The sequence below is a fragment of the Vombatus ursinus genome, unplaced genomic scaffold, assembly GCF_900497805.2.
Source record: "Vombatus ursinus unplaced genomic scaffold, bare-nosed wombat genome assembly UNPS02014810.1, whole genome shotgun sequence".
NCBI lineage: Eukaryota > Metazoa > Chordata > Mammalia > Diprotodontia > Vombatidae > Vombatus > Vombatus ursinus.
The window spans coordinates 14,235,033-14,255,034 of NW_020954588.1; the positions used below are offsets into that span (position 1 = coordinate 14,235,033).

General features: G+C 39.4%; 2 protein-coding genes across 9 annotated transcripts in view; one reads left to right on the forward strand and one right to left on the reverse strand.

Annotated features, from left to right (window-relative positions):
• The window catches only part of HPS3 (HPS3 biogenesis of lysosomal organelles complex 2 subunit 1), a 46,389-nt gene extending 29,558 nt beyond the window's left edge, over positions 1 to 16,831 (forward strand). The window contains exons 11-17 of one of the 2 annotated variants that reach the window (XM_027875832.1): positions 728 to 961; positions 3,767 to 3,952; positions 4,305 to 4,493; positions 6,241 to 6,348; positions 9,965 to 10,174; positions 12,727 to 12,817; positions 15,948 to 16,831. In XM_027875832.1, the coding sequence (XP_027731633.1) occupies positions 728 to 961; positions 3,767 to 3,952; positions 4,305 to 4,493; positions 6,241 to 6,348; positions 9,965 to 10,174; positions 12,727 to 12,817; positions 15,948 to 16,075 (1,146 nt within the window). In that variant the 3' untranslated portion in view covers positions 16,076 to 16,831. Of the gene's footprint in view, positions 1 to 727; positions 962 to 3,766; positions 3,953 to 4,304; positions 4,494 to 6,240; positions 6,349 to 9,964; positions 10,175 to 12,726; positions 12,818 to 15,947 lie in introns of those variants that run through there. The other variant, XM_027875833.1, reaches the window with a different exon arrangement.
• The window catches only part of CP (ceruloplasmin), a 66,856-nt gene continuing 53,226 nt past the window's right edge, over positions 6,373 to 20,002 (reverse strand). Inside the window, exons 19-20 of one of the 7 annotated variants that reach the window (XM_027875830.1) lie at positions 8,335 to 8,439; positions 6,373 to 7,264 (exon numbers count right to left, since the gene is read on the reverse strand). In XM_027875830.1, the coding sequence (XP_027731631.1) occupies positions 8,342 to 8,439 (98 nt within the window). In that variant the 3' untranslated portion in view covers positions 6,373 to 7,264; positions 8,335 to 8,341. Of the gene's footprint in view, positions 7,494 to 8,334; positions 8,440 to 17,867; positions 17,999 to 20,002 lie in introns of those variants that run through there. The other 6 variants (XM_027875829.1, XM_027875828.1, XM_027875827.1 and 3 more) reach the window with 6 other exon arrangements.

Here is a 20,002-nt window from a genome sequence, read left to right on the forward strand (position 1 = left end):
TGCTTAATAAATGTGTTTATTGATTGATATACCCATAGTAGGCACTTATTAAATACTTGTTTATTGATTGCTATAACTGCAGTAAGTGATTAATGAATATATTTATAGATGGATATACCCATAGTAGGCACTTACTAAATACTTATTAATTAATATAACCGTAGTAGGTACTTATTAAATCCTTGCTTATTGATTAATGTAACCATAGTAGACACTTAATAAATATCTGTTCATTGATTGATAAACCCATAGTAGGTACTTAATGAATATATGTTTATAGATTGATATACCCGGAGTAGGCATTTACTAAATACTTCTTTATTAATTAATATAACCATAGTAGGTGCTTATTAAATACTTGTTTATTGATTAATATTACCATAGTAAGTGTTTATTAAATACTTGTTTGATTAATATAACCATAGTAAGTGCTTAGTAAATATATATTTATAGATTAATATACCAATAGTAGGTGCTTATTAAATACTTGTTTATTGATTAATATAACCAGAGTAGGCACTTAATAAATACTTGTTTATTGATTAATATAAGCATAGTAGATACTTAATGCATACTTGATTATTGATTGATATAACCACAGTAGGCGCTTAATAAATACTTTTAATCGATTGATGTAACTTTTCATTTATTGATTTGTACCTGTCTTTCTTTGCTGACCTCATTTCATGCTGATGTCTGCCATTTTATTTCTTTCCATACACTTTAGGTATTAGCCGCAAAAGTGAGCCAGATAGTTAGTGCTGTTGAGCCCAAACAGCTGCCCCACGCTCTCTGCAGCCCATGCATGAAGAATATAGATCCTTTAATTGCCATGAACTGCTTGAAAAAGCTGAATACATCTGGGCTGTCCTCTGTCCTAGTGACATTGACCAAGGCAGCGATGGCTCTGAAAATGGGCGATCTGAACACATGCAAGAATGAGGTGAAGTGCCATACGGAGGTAAGGTGCATAGCCAGGTAATTCTCTCTTGTAAAACATGGCAGAGTACGGGATCTAATGTTAGCTCCAGATCAGTTCCACAAGTGTTACAGCTTGGTCCCTGATTATTTCGAATAATGAATCCTCTAAAATGGTCCCATTAATGGAATTCATACTACTTATTTCTGTCGGGCTATAACCTGTTACCACATTTAACATAATCATAACTTTAGGTAGTGCGAATTTGAGTACAAGCAACCACGTCGTGGGATTCGTTACATTAATCAGGACCCAGCCATATTAAACACCTATTTGGTTTCTAATACAAGTTAAAAAAAAAAGCCAAACCAAACCAGAATCATTAGCATTTAGAGACAAGTGATGTTAGAAGTCATCTTATCTAATTCTCTCATTTTAGAAGAAACAGGTGAAGCCAAAAAAGTGAAGTGATTTATGTGGTTTAAGTTAAGTGTTTTATAGTACCTCGAATTCTAGCCTTGGATTCAGGAAGACCCGAGCTTCAGTCCTCCCTCTGACGCTTAGCTGTGTGATCGTGGGCAAACCACTTAAAGACTCTGAATCTAAATTACCTCATCTGTAAAACTAGCACCTCATTTTCAGGGTTCTCATAAGGCCAAATGAGATAATGTATATAAAGGGCTTTGCAAACATTAAATCCACCTAGATCGGTGTCATTTATTGTTATCATTATTTTTATCCAAGACCACATGGGAGAGTAAGTTGCAGCATCAGGGTTTGAACTCCTATCCTTAAGGAACTTATTATCTATTTGATTTATTATCTATATATTAGGCTTATTATCACCAGGGGGAGACAGAAATGCTAGAAGAAACTGGAGAAAGAAGAGGCTGAGCTGGAGGGGGTGAGTGAGGGCAGTTCAGGGAAGCTTTCCCAGGACATTATGGTATTCTCTGAGACAGAGGGGAGGAAAAAGTGTATTCCGGGCATGGGGGATAGCCCAGCAAACCAAGGAAAATGGGCTGTTTATTGCTGTGTGGGAGGAGAGGCAAGAAGGCCAACTTGACTGGACCTTAGAGTTCATGCAGAGGAGGTTTTTTCGTTTTGTTTTGTTTTGTTTTGTTTTGGCTAGGCAATGGGGTTAAGTGACTTGCCCAGGGTCACACAGCTAGTAAGTGTTATGTTTCTGAGGCTCGATTTGAACTCAGGTCCTCCTGAATCTAGGGCCGGTGCTCTATCCACTGCACCACCCAGCTGCCCCTTCAAAGGAGGTTTTTAAAAGCCAAACAGAGGAGCTGACATTTGATCCCAGGGGCAGTCGGGAACCACTGGAGTTTATTGTGTCTGGACTCGGGACGTGGTCATTTCTGTGCTTAAGGAGAATTGTGTAGCCGCTGTGTGTGGGAGGGTGGATGGAAGAGGGGAGAGACGTGAGGCACTGACATGATTGCAGTAACCCAGGGAGAAGTGATGAGGATCTGGGCTAAGGCAGTCCCAGTGTGAAAAGTGAACAGGGAGGGGACAGATGTGAAGGTAAAAATGGTAAGATTTGTTCCCTATACAGGCCTAGGAGGAGATCTTAGGGCCTTTGACAAGAAAGAAGAGATTTTGGAAGAAAAAGAGTAAGTTTGGGAGGAGAAGATAATGAATTCTCATTTGCATATGTCGAATCCAAGATTTCTCTAGGATATCTAGTTTGAAATGTCCAGAGGGCAATTGGAGCTCTGGAGAGAACCTGAGACTAGATATCTTTTGCATGGAGATAATAATTAAACCCACTAGAAATAAGTAGTATTAGAGAACAAAGCTATAGAATAGATAACTGATAATTGAACTTTAGAATCAAAATGTGTTTGGCACTTTCCCTTTCTAGAGGGTGTGGGTGGGAAGAGGGTAGGGAGTGTTGCATACGCTATCAGAAGTAGGAGTGGCCATTGGTCATTTTTGCTTAAGGAAGTTTCTTTGTGACAAGGGATGATTCTTTGAGAGGCAGGCAAATATATGGGGAATTAGCATCAAGAAATATATATAAATATATATATGTATGTGTATGTGTGTGTATATATGTGTATATGTACACATATATACACATATACATACATACATATGTGTGTGTATGTGTGTGTGTGTGTGTGTGGATAAAATTTGTTTGGAACTGAATGTAGTGGCACAATAGAGGCCCCTGGATGGTGCAGTAAATGATAGATTTGGAATCCAGAAGACTTGAGTTCGAATCCTCCCTCAGATAAGTACTAGCTGTGTGACCCTGGACAAGTCACTTAATCTCTATTTGCCTCAGTTTCCTCCTTTATAAACTGGGGATAATAATAATATCTCCCTCCCAGGGTAGTATTGAGGACCAAATAAGATATTTGTAAACCTTATAACACTTTGCAAACCTTATAACACTATATAAATGCTAGCTGCTATAATTAGTAACAGTAATGGTAGTATTGTTAACATCATCATTATTTTCATATACCTCTCTGTAATCCCTGCTCGCTAATAGGCAGAAGCTGGTAGGTGATGTGCTTGGGAGTTCTGAGCTTCGGTGAACTCAGTTGTTCAGTTTTCCTCACTAAATCCGGCATCATAATATGAGTCCCAGGGAGCAGGAAGCCACCATACTGTGTAAGGAGGAGCATACTTGCCCAGGTCAGGAGCAGAGTAGGTCAGACCTTGTGTGCCCACCGGCAGGGGGGTCAGGGCCATAAGTGGCCACCACACTTCTAGCTTGGGTTAGATAGGGAACCCCAATCTCAAGGGGGAAAAAGTGTCTTGGAGTTTTGAGAGCCTGAAGAGGTCAGACTTGTGTTTTTCTAACGTGGGGTTTTTTCTTCTCTGAAGATGGAGTTGGTGTGTGGCTTTATTTTGGAACCCCGACTGTTGATCCAACAGAAAAAGGGGCAGGTTATACCAACAGAGTTCGCAGCTCACCTCAAGGAGACTCAGCCAGGATTGCTCGTGGCTGCCATACTGGGCTTACAGAAAAACAGCAAAATGGAAACAGAAGAAGCCGACACCTTCTTCAAGGTCTGTCCTTTGGGAAATGGAGAAAGTCCATGTGTCTTGTCAGAATCTGGGCCAATGCGGACCACCCAAAGTAACTTCTTCAAATATCCCTCGTTCTTGTAGAAGCCATTGAAAAGAAACCTGTACATTGGGCAGACTTTGTACCCAAGGAGGGTTTATGAATGCACCTGGGAGTGTGTTTCCAGTGAACATTCCAGTTTTCTTTACTGTTAGATTGTGTTTGACCCTGCCCTGAAATGGTCTTCTGTTCTCCAACATGGATAATCAGTTGGGTGCTTGGGGGTCTGTGCTGTTGATCCTATAGAAATTAAACTGATGTTTTTGTTTGGATCTTTATTTTGGTGTTTTCAAGGTGCTTTGCGGCAAGGATGAAGATGTCATTCCTCAGCTCTTGGTAGACTTCTGGGAAGCCCAATTGGTAGCATCCGTCCCTGAGATAGTACTCCAGGAACTTTTCTTCAAGCTTTTGTCTCAGTATATCTGGAGACTCTCCCAGAGACAGCCCCCAGACACCAAACCACTGAGAAATCCAGAAGACCTGGTAAAATGACTGGGAATGCAGGGGTACTCATTGTAGGCTAGAATTTAGCTAAAGTCTCCCAAAGCTGAATGGTGGAGGATCAGAACTTTCTCTCCTTATCAACTGTCTTGCTTAATCCACAGAAAACCCAGGAAAAGGATAGAAGCCACCTTCAGGGCTCCTCTGGGTCTGCTGTCAGGACACCTAGAGCAGCTATAGCGGCTACTGGAATTTTTAATATCTAGGTCTCCTCCAGAACATTCCCTACAGGGGTGTTGGTCCCATGGGAGCCGTGGCAACCAGAGAAGGGAATTGTCTCAAGAAGAGCCCTAGAGGATGAGGGTCCCAGGACATAAGCAGAGCATAGCACTTGGAAAAACAGCATCCTGAGGCTTGCCTAAGATTTGGAGAGCTCGAGAGGTTGTGCATGGGGCAGCTAGACAGAGTATTGGCCCTGGAGGTAGGAAGACCTGAGTTAAAGTCTGGCTTCCAACACCCTGGTCAAGTCACTTAATTCTGTTTGCCTCAGTTTCCTCATCTGTAAAAATGGGGATAATAATAACCCCTCCCTCCCAAGGTAGTTTTGAAGATCAAATGAGATAATATTTCTGAAGTGTTTTACAAACCTTAAAGCGATATAGTAAATGCTAGCTATTGGCTTTTATTGTCTTAATGGGCTCTGTGCGTGTGTGTTGAATGATGCCCTTCCATTAAGAGCACGCCTTTTCCATTGATTGCAAAAATGGAGGGAGAGAGAGAGATTGCAAGAGATGTCCTGCCGCAGCTGGTGATGCCTATCTCCCCCACCATAGTTGTCGGAGTCAGATAATTAGACATCATTTGTAAAGTGCTTTGAAAGCCATAAGACACTTTGTAAATTCAACTGAATACTTGGCAACTTTATTGCTAATGGACTACCACCGAAAAATAGAATTTTGGAAAAATGTGTCCTGTATAAAAATATAGATGAAATAGGTAAACGTGTATGTATGTGTATGTGTAGGTATATATGTATATCTACATATCTGTGTATAGATATGTCTATACGTGTGTATATAAATGTATACACAGATCTGCAGATGGATATATACATCTACACACACACACACACACACACACATCCACACACATCCACACACATCCACACACATCCACACACATCCACACACATACATCGATCTACATCTGTTTCAATGATATTACTGTTAACACTTTGGAATGGATTTAGCTGATTTTAAATGTCTGCTTTGTCCCAGGCACCGAGCTCAGCTCAGTGAGAATACAAGGACAAAAAAATCTCAGCCCATTCCTGCTCTCCGGGAGCTCATATCCTAGCAGGAGAGATGGCATGGATGCAGAAAAGAACATACAGAGGCACTATTGCATTTTTTCACTAAAACTGAATTGTCCTCAGTCTTTATGCATGCCTCTTTACAGTCACAAAAGAGAGAGCAAATCATGAAATGCCAGAAACCGTTTAAGGCCAATTTATGTAACAAAAAGCAGTAAGTCATATTAACTGGGTAGCATTTTAAACAAATTTTATGTAAAGTTTATTGAGACATTGATAACTTCAAAACTAATATACATTTTAAATTGTTGCCTAAGAAAATGTTAACTTAATGGCAATACAGTTGGATTCTTTAAAAAGGTAGCATGGTGCTTATACATGGTAAGAAAACACTTGTTAGAGCAGAATAAAAATCATTTTGTGAGGTGGTTTGTTTGTTTTTTTCTGTCTTAGTGGGAAATTTATTTTCCTTTTCAGATCAACTCCTGCAGTCATTATGGTTTAATTTATCCCTGGGTTAACTTCTTAATATCATCAGACTCCTTACATGATCAAAATTATGCAGAAGACCTTTCTAAATTACAGGTAATTATAGCATTTCTTTTCTTATGAAGGTACATTCTATAGTGAATAACTTGGTTGGACAGAGATCTGTGGCCATGGCCAGCAGTCTGAGAATGTAGTCCTACTTTTCAGCTTGCGCTTCCTAATTTGATAATTTGTCTTTATGACTTTTGCTGTTCTATGCTTCACACGTCTAACCAGCACAACAGTTGTTGCCGAAACTCTTCCTTTGGAGGAACAAAGATCAAAACATCAGTCCATTCAAGGCTTCTTAGGAAATATGCGTATTTAAATGAACACTAATAGAAATCAGAATCTACCTTTAATTCTGTCACTGGCTGGAGCCCAACAAATAGGTGGAAAGTAGAACAGGTTACTTACTCAGTGTCCTTAGGATTTGATTTCACAGACATATGCTGTTAACCGTCTACTGTGTATAAAAGCACTGTTCTGGGGACAAAAGGAGAAATGGGCCTTGCCCTCAAAGAGCTTACATTCTTCTGGATGGATGACCTAGGTTTAACACCAGGGACTACGGAACCACCACATTTGGAGTGTCCAAATTCTTTTCAATTCAATAAACATTTATTAAGTGCCTACTGTGTGCCAGGCACTTTGCTAAGTGCTGAGGATACAAAAAGAGGCAAAAGATAGCCCCTGCCTTCAAGGAGCTTCTAATCTAAACACTTCTCTCTCTGTTGTAAAGCATGATGGGACTGTTTCCCCGGAGTAGAGGTGGAGAGAGGTTTGGGGTTGGCACGCACCAGCTACAGTATGGTCTGAAGATGGCTGTAGCGCAGGGTGGTAGGTCCGAAATCTCACCAGTCGGGAGATCAGGGTCCCAGGGCAAGAGCTGGAGTGGTCGCAGGATTGGAGTTGGTAGGCAGAGCGAGGATCATGGTGGTGTGACGTGAAGATGTCTGGAGTGTGTGGGGTCCTAGTGCAAGAAGGATTCCCAGTATATTTAAAGGCCCTCTGGATGCCTGTTTGCAGATGGCATTGCCTTGATTAAATCAAACTTCAAATTGGTATGATGCAATCCATAAATGTTGATCAGAGATAGAGCTGACAATCCATAGAGGGAAAATTAGGTAACTGGTAATGCCTGTTGTCCAGAGTGTAATGTGCAGTTGGATGGCCTATTGCTTGAGTGATATATAGTAAATCTATATTAGGTTACAAGGAAATATAATTAGAGAATATATTAAATGCTACAAGCCCTTTGGATTGTGTTTTATATCTATGCGTTTTATTTCCCTTAAAATAATTTTTGACCCTTTAAAGCCTGTCCCTTATAAATATGTATGTGCACACACCATATACACATATGTGTACATACACATATACATAGATGCACACACATATGTCTACATATACACATTGTGTGTGGGGCATCTAGGTGGTGTAATGGATAGAGCACCACGCCTGGAGTCGGTAAGATCTGAATTCAAATGTGACCTCAAACGCTTGGTAGCTTGGTAATCCTGGGCAAGTCACTTAACTCCTATTTGCCTCAGCTTCCTCATCTGTAAAATGGGGAGACACTGGAGAAGGGAATGGCAAACCACTCCAATGTCTTCGCCAAGAAAACTCCACGGACTAAATTCCATGGGGTCACATAGAGTCAGACATGACTGAGCTACAACACATGCATGTAAAGAGAGAGTGTGGTCTGGGTTGTTGGAGGGGATGCTGACACTTTGATTCTGAGATTGACTAAGGGGGCAGAGAAGGTGAAATATGTTGTATTATGTTTAAATGACCTGTCATCCGGAGGGGACTGTTGATTAGGGTTTGGTTTGATGTCAAACCATTGCTTATAACTAAGTCATTATATAGCTAAGCATTATTCTATCTAGACATCTTTAGGGGCCTCCAGGCCACCTTGGCCTCCAAGAAGGGCCGTGCTAAGAGGAATCCAGACACAAAGTTGCGTAACTCTTTCTTAAAATAGATCTTGGGACCAGATGAGAGAAAACCTCTTACTATTCCCTGTTAGGTACTAACCTTATTCTCAGACTTGTCCCATAATCAGTAGCTGGAAAAAGACTGTTAGGAGTACTAGGAGTGGATATTTCATATCTTTTATCCTCCTATGAGTCTGAGACGATCCTGTAAGTAAGAGGATGTTAAAAGAGAGAAAAAAAATTAGAATTTGTTCTTTGAAGAAAAGCTTCTTTGTTGGTAGTCAGAGGGGAGATAGGGACAAATTTGATAGTAGAAACAATAGTCTTAATTTTTTTTTTAATGATTTAATGGATCAAAGATAAATGGATCATCATCATTATCATAAATTAACATTTCTATAGTGTTCACTGTATGCCAACCAATGTGCTAAATGCTTTACAAATATTTCATTTGATCCTCACCACCCTGGAAGGTAGGTGCTATTATTATCCCCATTTTCCATATGAGGAAACTGAGACAGAAACATGACTTGCCCATGGTCACTCAGCTAGGAAGTGTCTTAAGCCTTGAATACTAAACACAATACTACCACCCAGTTTCTGCTTTATACAAAATATGTGCATACTTTCTCCCTCATTAGAATATGAACTTTTTGAGGGCAGGGATGGCTTCATTTTTTGTCTTTAAATCCCCAGTGCTTAATGTGGTGCTTGTCTAGTCCTTGGTAAATGCTTGGTGATTAAATTGATAACCACTGAGATTAGGGGCCAGTGGAATGCTCTTTGAATGTTTATATTTTTGCATTCCCAGCTTAGCACGGAGCCTTGTCCATAGTAGGCGCCCAACAATTGCCGATTCCATTTCCTTCGTTTGCACAGGCAGTATTTCACACCTGGAATGCCCTCCCTCCTACACCTTCCCTGTAGAATCCTTTCTTTCCTCCTCACTTTAGCTCCGGGGCCATCTCCTGTGGGGGCCTTTCCTCATCCACTACCTAGTACTTGGTGTTTGCTCCCTCTTCACATGACTGTGTATTTACTTATCTCCTCATGTATTATTTGCTCCAGGAAAAAGCCAGCCCTTCAAGGGAGCTTTACATCTCAGTATCCTCATTGCGCTTAGCTTGGCACAACACATAAAAATCACTGAATAAATGCTTATTGAATTGAATTGATTAAATTTTTGGTGAAATGCCCAAGAAAGAGAGCCCTCTAATTGAATCTATAAAATTTCAGCAGCCTTCTTTTTGAAATAACCTGTTCTACAACCTGTTTTGTTATTTTTTTTTTTTTTTTAGCATTTATTAGATTAGTGATTTTTAGATATTACTTAGCACTTGTTTGCTTAATTCAAACAGGTCCACACTTAATGAATCAAGATTAGTTGAGTTAATAAAATGCATAATAGTGGATAAAGAATTGTCCTTGGAACCAAGAAGACCTGGGTTCTAATTTTGTTTCCGATGTCTACTGGCTTTGTGACTATGGATGAGTCCCTTTTATTCTCTCTGAGCCTGAAGCCACTTTCCACCACCATAAGGGGTTGGTGAACTCTACCGAGTGCTTGGACAGGAGAGTTCCCACCCCTACTCAATCACAGGTCTTTGACACACTGACATAGGCGCCATCTTTTCTTGACCATGTAAATTTAAGCAACACTGAGAACTGTCTCCAGTTCCTTAGATTGGTGTGTTCTGCCTCCATTAACCCGTTTACTTTTCTGCCCCCAGTCTCTGATATGTGGTCCTTCATTTGACGTAGCTTCCGTTTTGCCTTTCTTGGAACCGTTGTCGGAGGACACAAGTGCGGGCCTCAGCGTCCACATCCTCTGTCTCACCCGCCTGAAAGAGCATGAGCAGGCCATAAACTCGCTGCTGGACAGATGCCCTGAGGCCGTCATCCCCTATGCCCACCATGAACTGAAGGAAGAAGGCCCTCGGGTAGGCTTGTAGGCTACCTTTTTTTCTTCATCTCTCTTAGCCTGACTTCACATTCATTGACTCATCTCTCATGTTGTATAATTGGGGATAGTCTGTTTATAGAGTTGATTTTTTTTTAGGGGCGTGGAAGAAGTCAGCATCTCCAATTCAGTTCCACAAAACTTTTTAAAGTTTTTATCTATGCCTTTTATTTTTATATCACCTTCATTTCTGAATAGATCACCCTCTTTCCAGTTTCCCCTTATAACAAAGATTCAAAAACAACAAAAAAATTTGCAGCAAAGGAGAACTGATATATTGACTAAATTTGATGACATATTAGCACATTTTTATTTAAGTACTTGCTTTATGCAGTATACTGCACTAGGTACTCATGGAGGGACAGACCGAGGTGGGACGTACAGTGGAAAGAGTTTGGTTTGGGGCTTGGAGGACCTGGGTTCAGATCTCACCTCTTATGCTGCTAAGCTGTGTCACTTTGAGAAAGTCACCCTTGGCCTCAGTTTCCTCATTTGTAAAATGAGGGGGTTGTAGACTAGATACTGAGGTCTCTCTACATTTTGATCTAAGACAAAGTTCTTTTTATTTCAGGGGCTTATAATTTAGTGGGGGGAAGAAAAGATATGTAGACAAATAATAGTAGTACAGGTTAGAATATGATTACTGAGGATAAAAAAGAAGTTCTCAGAATTCAGAGGCAGGGGAGATCACTTTTGTCGTAAGAATTAGGGGGGAGGCTTCATGGAAATGGTGGCATTTGAACTGTGAAGGATGAGTAAGAAATCTCAGTATCAGGAGGTTAGGGGAGGGGGCGAAGCATCCCAGGTGGACAGAATAGTTTGAGCTCTAAGACAAGAAGGTAGCAAGTTTTCAAGGTGAGAAGCCCATTTTGGTTGGGTCATATATAATATAGAGCCATTTCCCAAGGAGCAATCTGGGGGCCTTTGGGATAGCCAAGACCCTTTCAGAAGGTTTGCAGGGTCAAAACTATTTTTTGTTAATGAGAAAATATTTTAATTTCTGGCACAATAAATATCGATAGATACAACCCGCACAAATAAAACCTCTTGGGAAAGGTAGTCCTTAACCATTTTTAAGTTTGTAAAGAAGTCCAAAAGAACCATTGGAATATAGAGTAAAGCAAAGATAAGTTACAATCACAAATAAAATAATATAACTTCCATACTTTACAAAAGCCCTGTGATGCCTGAGTATGTCAGTTAGAAAGCATTTATTGAGCACTTACTGTTTGTTAGGGACTGTGGAATACAAGCTCTGGGGATATAATAAAGAGAGAAATATGGCCCCCACCCTCAAGGAACTCCTGTTGTAATGGAGGAGATAATATGCCAAAAAGTGAATAAGCAAGATAGATATGGGGTAAATGGAAGGTGATCCCGGAGAAAAGGCATGGGGATGGGGATGGGGCTGGGGCTGAGGCTGGGGCTGGGGCTGAGGCTGGCGCTGGGGCTGGGGCTGGGGCTGGGACTGAGATAGAGGTAAACTAGGAAAGACTTCCTGCAGAAGGAGGAATTTGAGCTGAATCTTAAAGGAATCCAGGACATGGGCATGAGGAGAGCATTCCAGGCATTTAGTACAACCATTAGCAAATGCATGAGATGGAAAGTCTTGTAGAAGGAATTAAGAAAGCCTTTGTCACTGGATGGTCATAGGGTATGTGGAGAAGTAAAGTGTACAGAGACTGGAAAGGTAAAAAGAGATCTGGTTGTGAAGAGTTTTAAATACCAAAACGAGGGTTTTGTACTTGGTTCTGGAAGAACTGGATGTGACAAGGAGTCCCTAGAACTCTTTAGGGGACAGAAGCGGTCTCGTGGTCAGACCTTGGTTACCCAGTATCCAGCCAAGACTAGACATGGTATTATGTCCAGCTCTTTGTTTATGCTTTCCCATGCTTCCTCCTAAGTGCCTGACCAAATCAAATTCTTGGAAGTCAGGGAGAGTACAACCAGGACTTTTGGTCATAGTACATAATGATGGAAAATTTTCAGTGGAATCGTGTAATACATATTTTCCCTTGAAGGAATTTTACACTTGAAAGCTGGTCCCTTGTTTCAGTGCTATTTTCAGTACCTAATTCTAAAGTAAGTTTCTTTTTTTCATGGGACGCTAGAGGGTGCTAATGTGACGTGTCTTCACTTCTGGTTGAAAACATACCACTTTCAGATCCCCTCTGTGAACACGTGTGTAGTGCATTCACTACCAGATTTTCAAGTCACGCAGTTGTGTGTACATATACATACATATCACACATGTATGCACACACACATATGTATATTCACGTGTGTGTGTGTATACACATACGTATAAATATACATATAAAACCATGGCTTATAAACCTCAATTCAGGTAGATGAGTATTTCTTCTTAAAGACTGACTTCTGAGACAAATTCCTTTGGAATATATTTTTGCCTTCTCATTCGGAGACTCTCCTTGTCCTTAGCCTTTGTTCTTTCATCTGTACATCTGTTGTTAGCACACTTACTGGTTTTCATTAGGCCCTTCTCATAATGTGAATTCTTCCTTTGCCCAGGCTTTATGGTGGAAAAAACTGCTCCCTGACCTTTGCCAACGAATAAGACAGGGTGGGGAGAAGTATGAAGTGCACCTCTCGTCTTTGAAAGGTAAAGAATCTACTTTTACTGAAACATAAAGTAATGGAGGATAATTTTGGATGCAAGGATTTGCTGAGATGAGTGTGTGTATGTATGTGCACAAGTGTGTGGGTATATATGTGGTTTTTGTATGTGTGTGTGTGTCATGAGAAGTGTTCTTAGTGTCCAGAGCCTCCATTTAAAGTCCTGCTGTCTGGATTGGCCTATGGTTAAGCTATAATTGACAGAGGTGACTTCATGTTTGACCACTAATTGACCTGATGGTATATGAGGAAGTTCCTGTGTACCAAGTAACTGGCTTGGTCAGCTACATTTAGACAGGGAATGCAAGCTGAGCAAACTTCATCTAAGCCACGTAGGCAGTGTTAGCAGACTTTCCCAATCACAGTGCCCTTGTGGCCAGTCGATAAGAAGGGTATCACAGTCCAGACCACCCTCTGACTAGTGATTGCGTCTAAGGTCTCCCTCCTACTCAGACCTCGTGAATCTGCCCAGCAACAATGACCAGATAGAAGGGCAGAGACCCAGAGATCTGGGTGCTTAGTTGTGGTACACAACCCACTTTAGACCCAAGTCACCTTTCTTCATGTATCTTTGGGAGTGTAGGAATGGGGAGCCGCACACTTGTATTCCCACAAGTAAAAGACTGCTTGGCTTATCACCCTTGAGAGCTTATGTTCCTTCTTGGTACCCTCTCACCCACAATTTCCTCACACCTACTTTGTTGGCACCAAGGTAACCTTGGTCCCTGGAAAGCTTGAGCATAGACAGAGTAACAGCCTAAACATCTGCCATCTCAGGACTAGAAGATCCTCACCTGGCTGACCACAGGGTGATGAATTTCTACCAATCCTTGAAGACCACTTACTAAATCAGAGAGAGGTTGAGATCTGCCCTGGTGGAGGGAGAACCCTTCATGGAAGAAATTTTGGAGTTCTTAACCTTTTTTGTGGCATGGCAGTCTGCGAAAGCCAATGGACCTCTTCTCAGAATATTGTTTGTAAATGCATAAAACAAAATATATAAAATTACAAAGGAAGCCAACTATATTGAAATATAGTTATCAAAATATCTTTTTAAAAGTTCATAGACCATAGATGGACATTTAAACCACATGCTTCACTTAACTCTAGTCTAATGTTATCATTTTCATGACAAATAGAGTGGCCACTAAGGGATCATTTCATACTTGTCTTTGCATCTCCTTAGTACAATGTAATACTATGCATAGTAGGTGCTTAATAAAACCTTTACTAATGGATATGTTTTACTGATAAGTTTTTAGTTGAATGGATGAGTGAATGAATACATTTTATTGAAATAGTTAATAATGCAGGATGTTTCCATCAATGGGGTTTTTGTGTGCTATACTTTACCCTGAAATGATCTATACCCATGAACATCCATCCCATCCTTACCTTCTCCTTAGTCAACCCCAGCAGTTTTGGGTTATTTTCTGCATTTCCCAAGTGCTGGACTCTGGAAGCATAATTCACCCATGTCAATAGAGATTCCTGTTTTTGGTCAGGTCAGCAAACAGATCTGCTTGGAACCAATGATTACTTGGTCCCAAGAGCCAGGAGAGGTGGTTTGGGGAATGAGAGGGATTCCTCTCCCTTACTTTGAGCCTCTGCTTCTGACCTAGAGTGCTAGTCTTGAAGGTCCCTGCTTTTATGGGATAAGTGAGCTGGTTGTGATAAGTAAGCTGGTTCCGTATTCATAGTCAGCTCATTAAAAAAAAACCCAAAAAAACAAAAAACACCTTACCAATGCCCAAGCTCCTTCCTGGATTAAAACGTCTCCCTTATTGTTGACCAGATAAATCCCTTAGGGAGATCCTTAAGGTAGACCTTTACTATAATTACTTTTATTTGTAATTGCCTTTATGTGCAGAGAGGAGAGAACAGAAGGAATTTCAGAAAGGGACCCAAAAAAGTAGGGCAGTGTTGCTACTACCTTGTTAAATTTAATATATCCTTTAAAAAACAACGACAACAAAATATATGTAGTAAAGATTGATGGTTTCATAAAGGATGCTATATTTTTCCCCTTTGTATATGGAAATGTTCATGTTTGTCAATTTTATAATTAAAAATTTTTTAAATATGTGTAGAGGGTATGAGAATAGAAGAAACACAATGGAGCTTTCTACTATTCAGTATCGTTTCTGAGCTATCACTTTCAGGGTAGAGGGAAAAAACTTGATAAACCTATTTGAAGAACCTTCTTTTCAGATGTAATTAAAGGAAGTGGCTTCCTGTGCTATTGATAACCAGCGTTTGACAAAGGAAGATAGTTTTACCTTTGGATCACAGTGCTGGGAACAGTTTGATTGGGAGTTTAGATTTGGATCATCGGTTTGACTAATGTAGAGTTTTCTGTTGAAGAATCCCTAACCCAGCTGTAGCTCAGGCAGCGTATTTGTCAGCTGTGTTCTGAGAATTAGGGGCAGTCATAAAAATACTTGGAAGAGTTTTAGCAAAGCATCATTAGGGTTCATGAGTAGAGTCAACTACCTAGAATTATAATTATAATTCTAATTCCTCTTCTTATGTCTAATAATCTCTTCTTTCCCCAGAAGAGGGCAACCTAAGTCTCTTGCAATTATAAAACTGAAAATTTTTAGAGTGACCTTTGAGGGAAAAATTATTATGTTAAGTAAATGATTATTAATAGTTATAGGTATTACTCATTTCAAATGACACAAATCCTCTTGCAATTTTGAGAAATGTATGTTGTTTTAAGAGGTTTTTAAAAAATGTTATGTTGTTTTTAGGTTTATTTCAATTAAGAAAATGTTAAAATATTTAAATATTAATTTAAAATATTAAAATATTAATTTAAAAATTAAACATTAAAAATATGTGTATACACATATGCATACATAAAGAAGAGATTTAGGGATCTGCTATCTAAAGGTTTCTCATTCTGGCAACTAACTTTGATAAATTAATTGCTATTATGAACAAACTCAAACACTTTGAATATAAAGGTAATGGGCCATAATTGAAAGAGGAAGATGGCCAGCTAGCTCGATAGCAAGCCTCAGATACCAGGCTTTCCAGAATAGCCTTTATTCTTATTGACCTTTCCATCACAAGTCTCAAATTCTAACACGTGGATTTTTTCTTTTCACTAGAAACGTTATCTGTTGTTGCCACCGAGTTGGAACTAAGGGATTTCTTGAATGTCCTACCAGAAGATGGAACAGTAGCATTCTTCCTACCATATCTTCTTTATAGCAGTAGAAAAAAATCCATAACTTGAATACAACAGCAAGGTATTATGGATGGGGAAAAAAATGCCACCGAAGTATGGAGAACCCAACAGAAAATTAAGCAATCAAATGAATGGGTCTCAAGTAGAGAAATTGCAAATAAAGGACTGTATGGACTCAATTTTCCTACTAACTATATGTATTCCAGACACTTGCAGGATTTAAGTGGCGATACTAGTCTCTAAATTTTTAGTGACTTAAACCAGTTAAGTTTGTAGCGTGAAAAAGCTTTAAGAAAGAGGAATACTGTAAAGAAGCCATATTTCAATAACGCCAGAGGACTGATTTTTATGGACAGAACTGTTACCATCTTGAACTCACAGCTGGAAGCATGACAATCTTTTTTAGCCTCAGGAATGCATAAAGAAAACTTTTTTTTTTTTTTACAACAATATTGAAAATTCCTGGTTTTCCAGAGCTTCATTGTTTTCCATCATGTTCTGAGACAGATTGTAGGAAAGGAGGAAACTCTGTGCAGGCCTCAAATTTCCGGACTACTATTTTTTCTAATTCTCTTACAAGTTGTGAAGAAGAATATAAAGTTTTGTGGCCATCTAAGTTTGCCAACCTCTTTTCTTTGAGAAATGGGAGATAGTATCATCAGTTTCTAGTTGAGTGTCAATTAAAGAGCTTACAAAGCCACCGGCCATCTCATCTGGCTGGTCACATGCGGTTTGTTGATATGTTTTCATCGAAGGCTTTTAGTGACAGAATCCATGTAAAATAAATAAATACTGTATAAACAAGTGTGTCTTCTTTCCTAGCATCTCTTTATAAAGTGAAAAGGTGATGATCTCTCAGATTTACATATCCTGACTTGCTTTTGAGATAACCAGTTTGAAAATGTCCTACTCATGAATATTTCATCTTCATGGCTGCTCTAAGGAAACCCCTCTTCTTTCCTCATAATTCAGTCTTGGTCCCTCTCTGTTCATCCTACAGTCTAAGTTTATAGGATTATGGGAGATACTGGCTACTATTACAAGATCACAAGGTGGTGTCAGTCAGGGTCCAGAATCAGGAGACCTGGGTCCTATTCCTGGCTTCTTCACTTACTAGCTCCTTAGGTCAGGCAAATCCAAATCGTTAAACCTCTGCCAGCCTCAGTTTCCTCAAATATAAAATGTGGATGATAATAGCACCTATCTCCCATGGTGGTTGTGAGGATCAAATGAGATGTTTATAAAGCACTTAGCACAGTGCCTGGCACTTATGTATACTTAATAAATCCTTTCCCACCTTTCTTCCTTCAGCACCTGTTCGGAAGGGGCATTGCTGTGTGTGTATGCCCTAAGACTTCAGTGGAGAAAATGGCTAGGCTTCCCTGTAAAATCGTTTCTTGTTTTTGCTCTTCTCCAGTCATGAATGCTTTTTTGACCCCGTCTTAGACATGCAGAGTGCTATCTGGCCATGGCTTTGCTTACTCCACACCAGGATGTCCAGTTGGATCAGTAAGACCAGTAAGAACTAGATGATAGAGACCTAGCAGAGAGCTCATAGTATGGCAGAGTCAAGAATGTAAGCTGAGTAATGATTACTGCCTTTTTGGATGAAAATCCAAGAAACATTTTGACTACTAATGAATATAATTTGCTGAACCCTCTAAAATGATGTATATTATTGCCTATGTGGTAATTATAACCCATTTTGCTTCCCCATCTTATCTCCAAATTTCTAATTCCATCATTTCCATTATATTTAATACACTATTAATCATATATAATTATCTTTTGACCTATCCAAAAAATGTCACTTCTCAAAAAATGCACAAGGCCTTGGTGGTTGGGTTTTTGAAATTTTTTTTTAATGCACGTAAATATACCAAGTCCACATTTCTATTCTGTATTTTAAATTCTGTAGAGCTGCTATTGCAATTTTAGCATCATTTGATTTCCTTCAGCCAGACTTTGTCTCTATAGGAAAAAAAGTTCAAAGAACATTATTAAAATATTCTAAATTTACATTTGAAATGTAAAGTTAGATCATGAGGTTTCCAAATGAATGTATTCAAACATGGTAATTTTTTAAAAGGTTTAAAGGCTCTTTTTTAAGTCCAGCCCTCATGAAATCCTTTAAGAGAAAAATAAAAAGTTTTCCCATATTCTGTTTCTTTGCTCGTCATAATGTTTTTTTTACCCCTAACACCACTTATTTTCTAGAGTTATAAAGAAATGGTGTATTTATTTATTACTTTTATTAAGTGATCTCTTGATGATTCAGTACTACATTTTTAAAAGTGCTGCATTAGAGGGGCCAGAGCCAAGATGGTAGAGTAAAGCCAGCATTTTTGCCAAGCTCTCCCAGCACACCCCCTCTAAAACAGCTTAAAAGTGCTGTGTTGGGTACTAAGAATTGCATAGAAATGCAGAATATGTAGGTAGCCCTCTGTATGTGATGGGAGACAAAAGAGAGGAAATGCATAAATTTCTCAAAATCCAAAGGTCATATTTTCTCTTCTTTATCCTATTGCTTTCCCTTCTCCATCCTCCACTTCCGCCTACCCCCATCCCCATTCCCTTGTAAGAGCTAGTTTGTTTTCATTTTTCCTGATGAGCGTCTTGTGTATTTCTAGAAACCACAATACTCTGAAAATAAGTAAAGTTCTAAAAAGAAACTTTGCAAACAATTTTTTTTTTAAATAATAGAAATTAAAAATACTTTTAATGACTAGGGAGCTAAAATGTTTCAGTGTAAGGCAGGGCACCCAATGTTGTTTTCTAAGGAAGGATTCTTGTTCCTTAATGGAAGAAACTCTGTTTTCTCACTCAATAACAGAATGAGCTCTAAATCTCGAAGGAACTTTTTCAGAGATTATTTAGCATGACCCTCTTATTTTACAAATAGGGAAACTGAAGCCCAGAGAGAGTATGTGATACTCAAGCTATGGTTCAGTGACTCTTAGGTCAACGTTCTTCAATTACACCTTACCATCTTTGCATGTTTTGTTTTACCTTTGGATGTTTTGTTGTGTTTCCCTGTCCTGGTAGACCTAAATCTTTACTAATAATGAGAATTAACAAGATTGCCCAAAAGCATTGTATTGCTGGTACCAAAACTTTAACTATAACAAAAGTCAGACTATTCAATTTAACTTCAGTTTTCCTTTTGAATCAAAGTCAAAAGACTTTTCCTCTCAACACTCCCTTTACCTTGAAGGCTTGGAGAGTTCTATTGTCTGGTTAGGTCATGCTCCCTTCTCCCACCCAGCTTTGAGCTCCTCCTTTATCCCTGTTCTTCCATAATTCTCTGTAACCCTACAATAACCTTCCTCTTGTCAACCAACAGCTCATTTCCCCTCTGACCTTCTAGATCTATATACAAAGAAATGCCTTAACATAGACTGCTAGGATGTGACTCTTCTAGAACTCAGAATGTATCCTTTTCGGCCACTTTTTTCTCGGTCAAGCCAGAGTTCCTTATAACCCTGTTGGTAGAGGACCATGCTGGCCCTGCTTTTCTCAACTAGAGCTCTGTCCAGTGGCCTTCCTTGCCCAGAAGTGAGTTTGCAACACCCACGCACAGTAAACCCAAGGTTTTTTCTGTTTGAGGCATTTATGTTTCCGGTAATGCTAAGCAAAATCTTTCCGTAATAAAATGCCCAAGGGAAAAGTTTTGGTGTCACTGCTGGTCAAAATTGTCAGAGGAGGTTATACAGATTTAGGAAGTCAGATTATTGTCACCTAGAGAGGTTAATTTTTCAGTGCTCTTTATTTAACTCTTAAAGGATACGAAAGGGTTTATGTTTATATTTTATCCTGTATATCTGGTCTCCTCTTCCTGCCTTCCCTTAATTTTAAAGAGGAAATGCAAAGATTTTTCCCCCTTTGCATAATTCCCACCTGATGAGTTTCTATTGTCAGTAGGCCCACAAAGACTAAAACTTGCAATCTCAAGGTAAGAATTTTATATTGAGATGT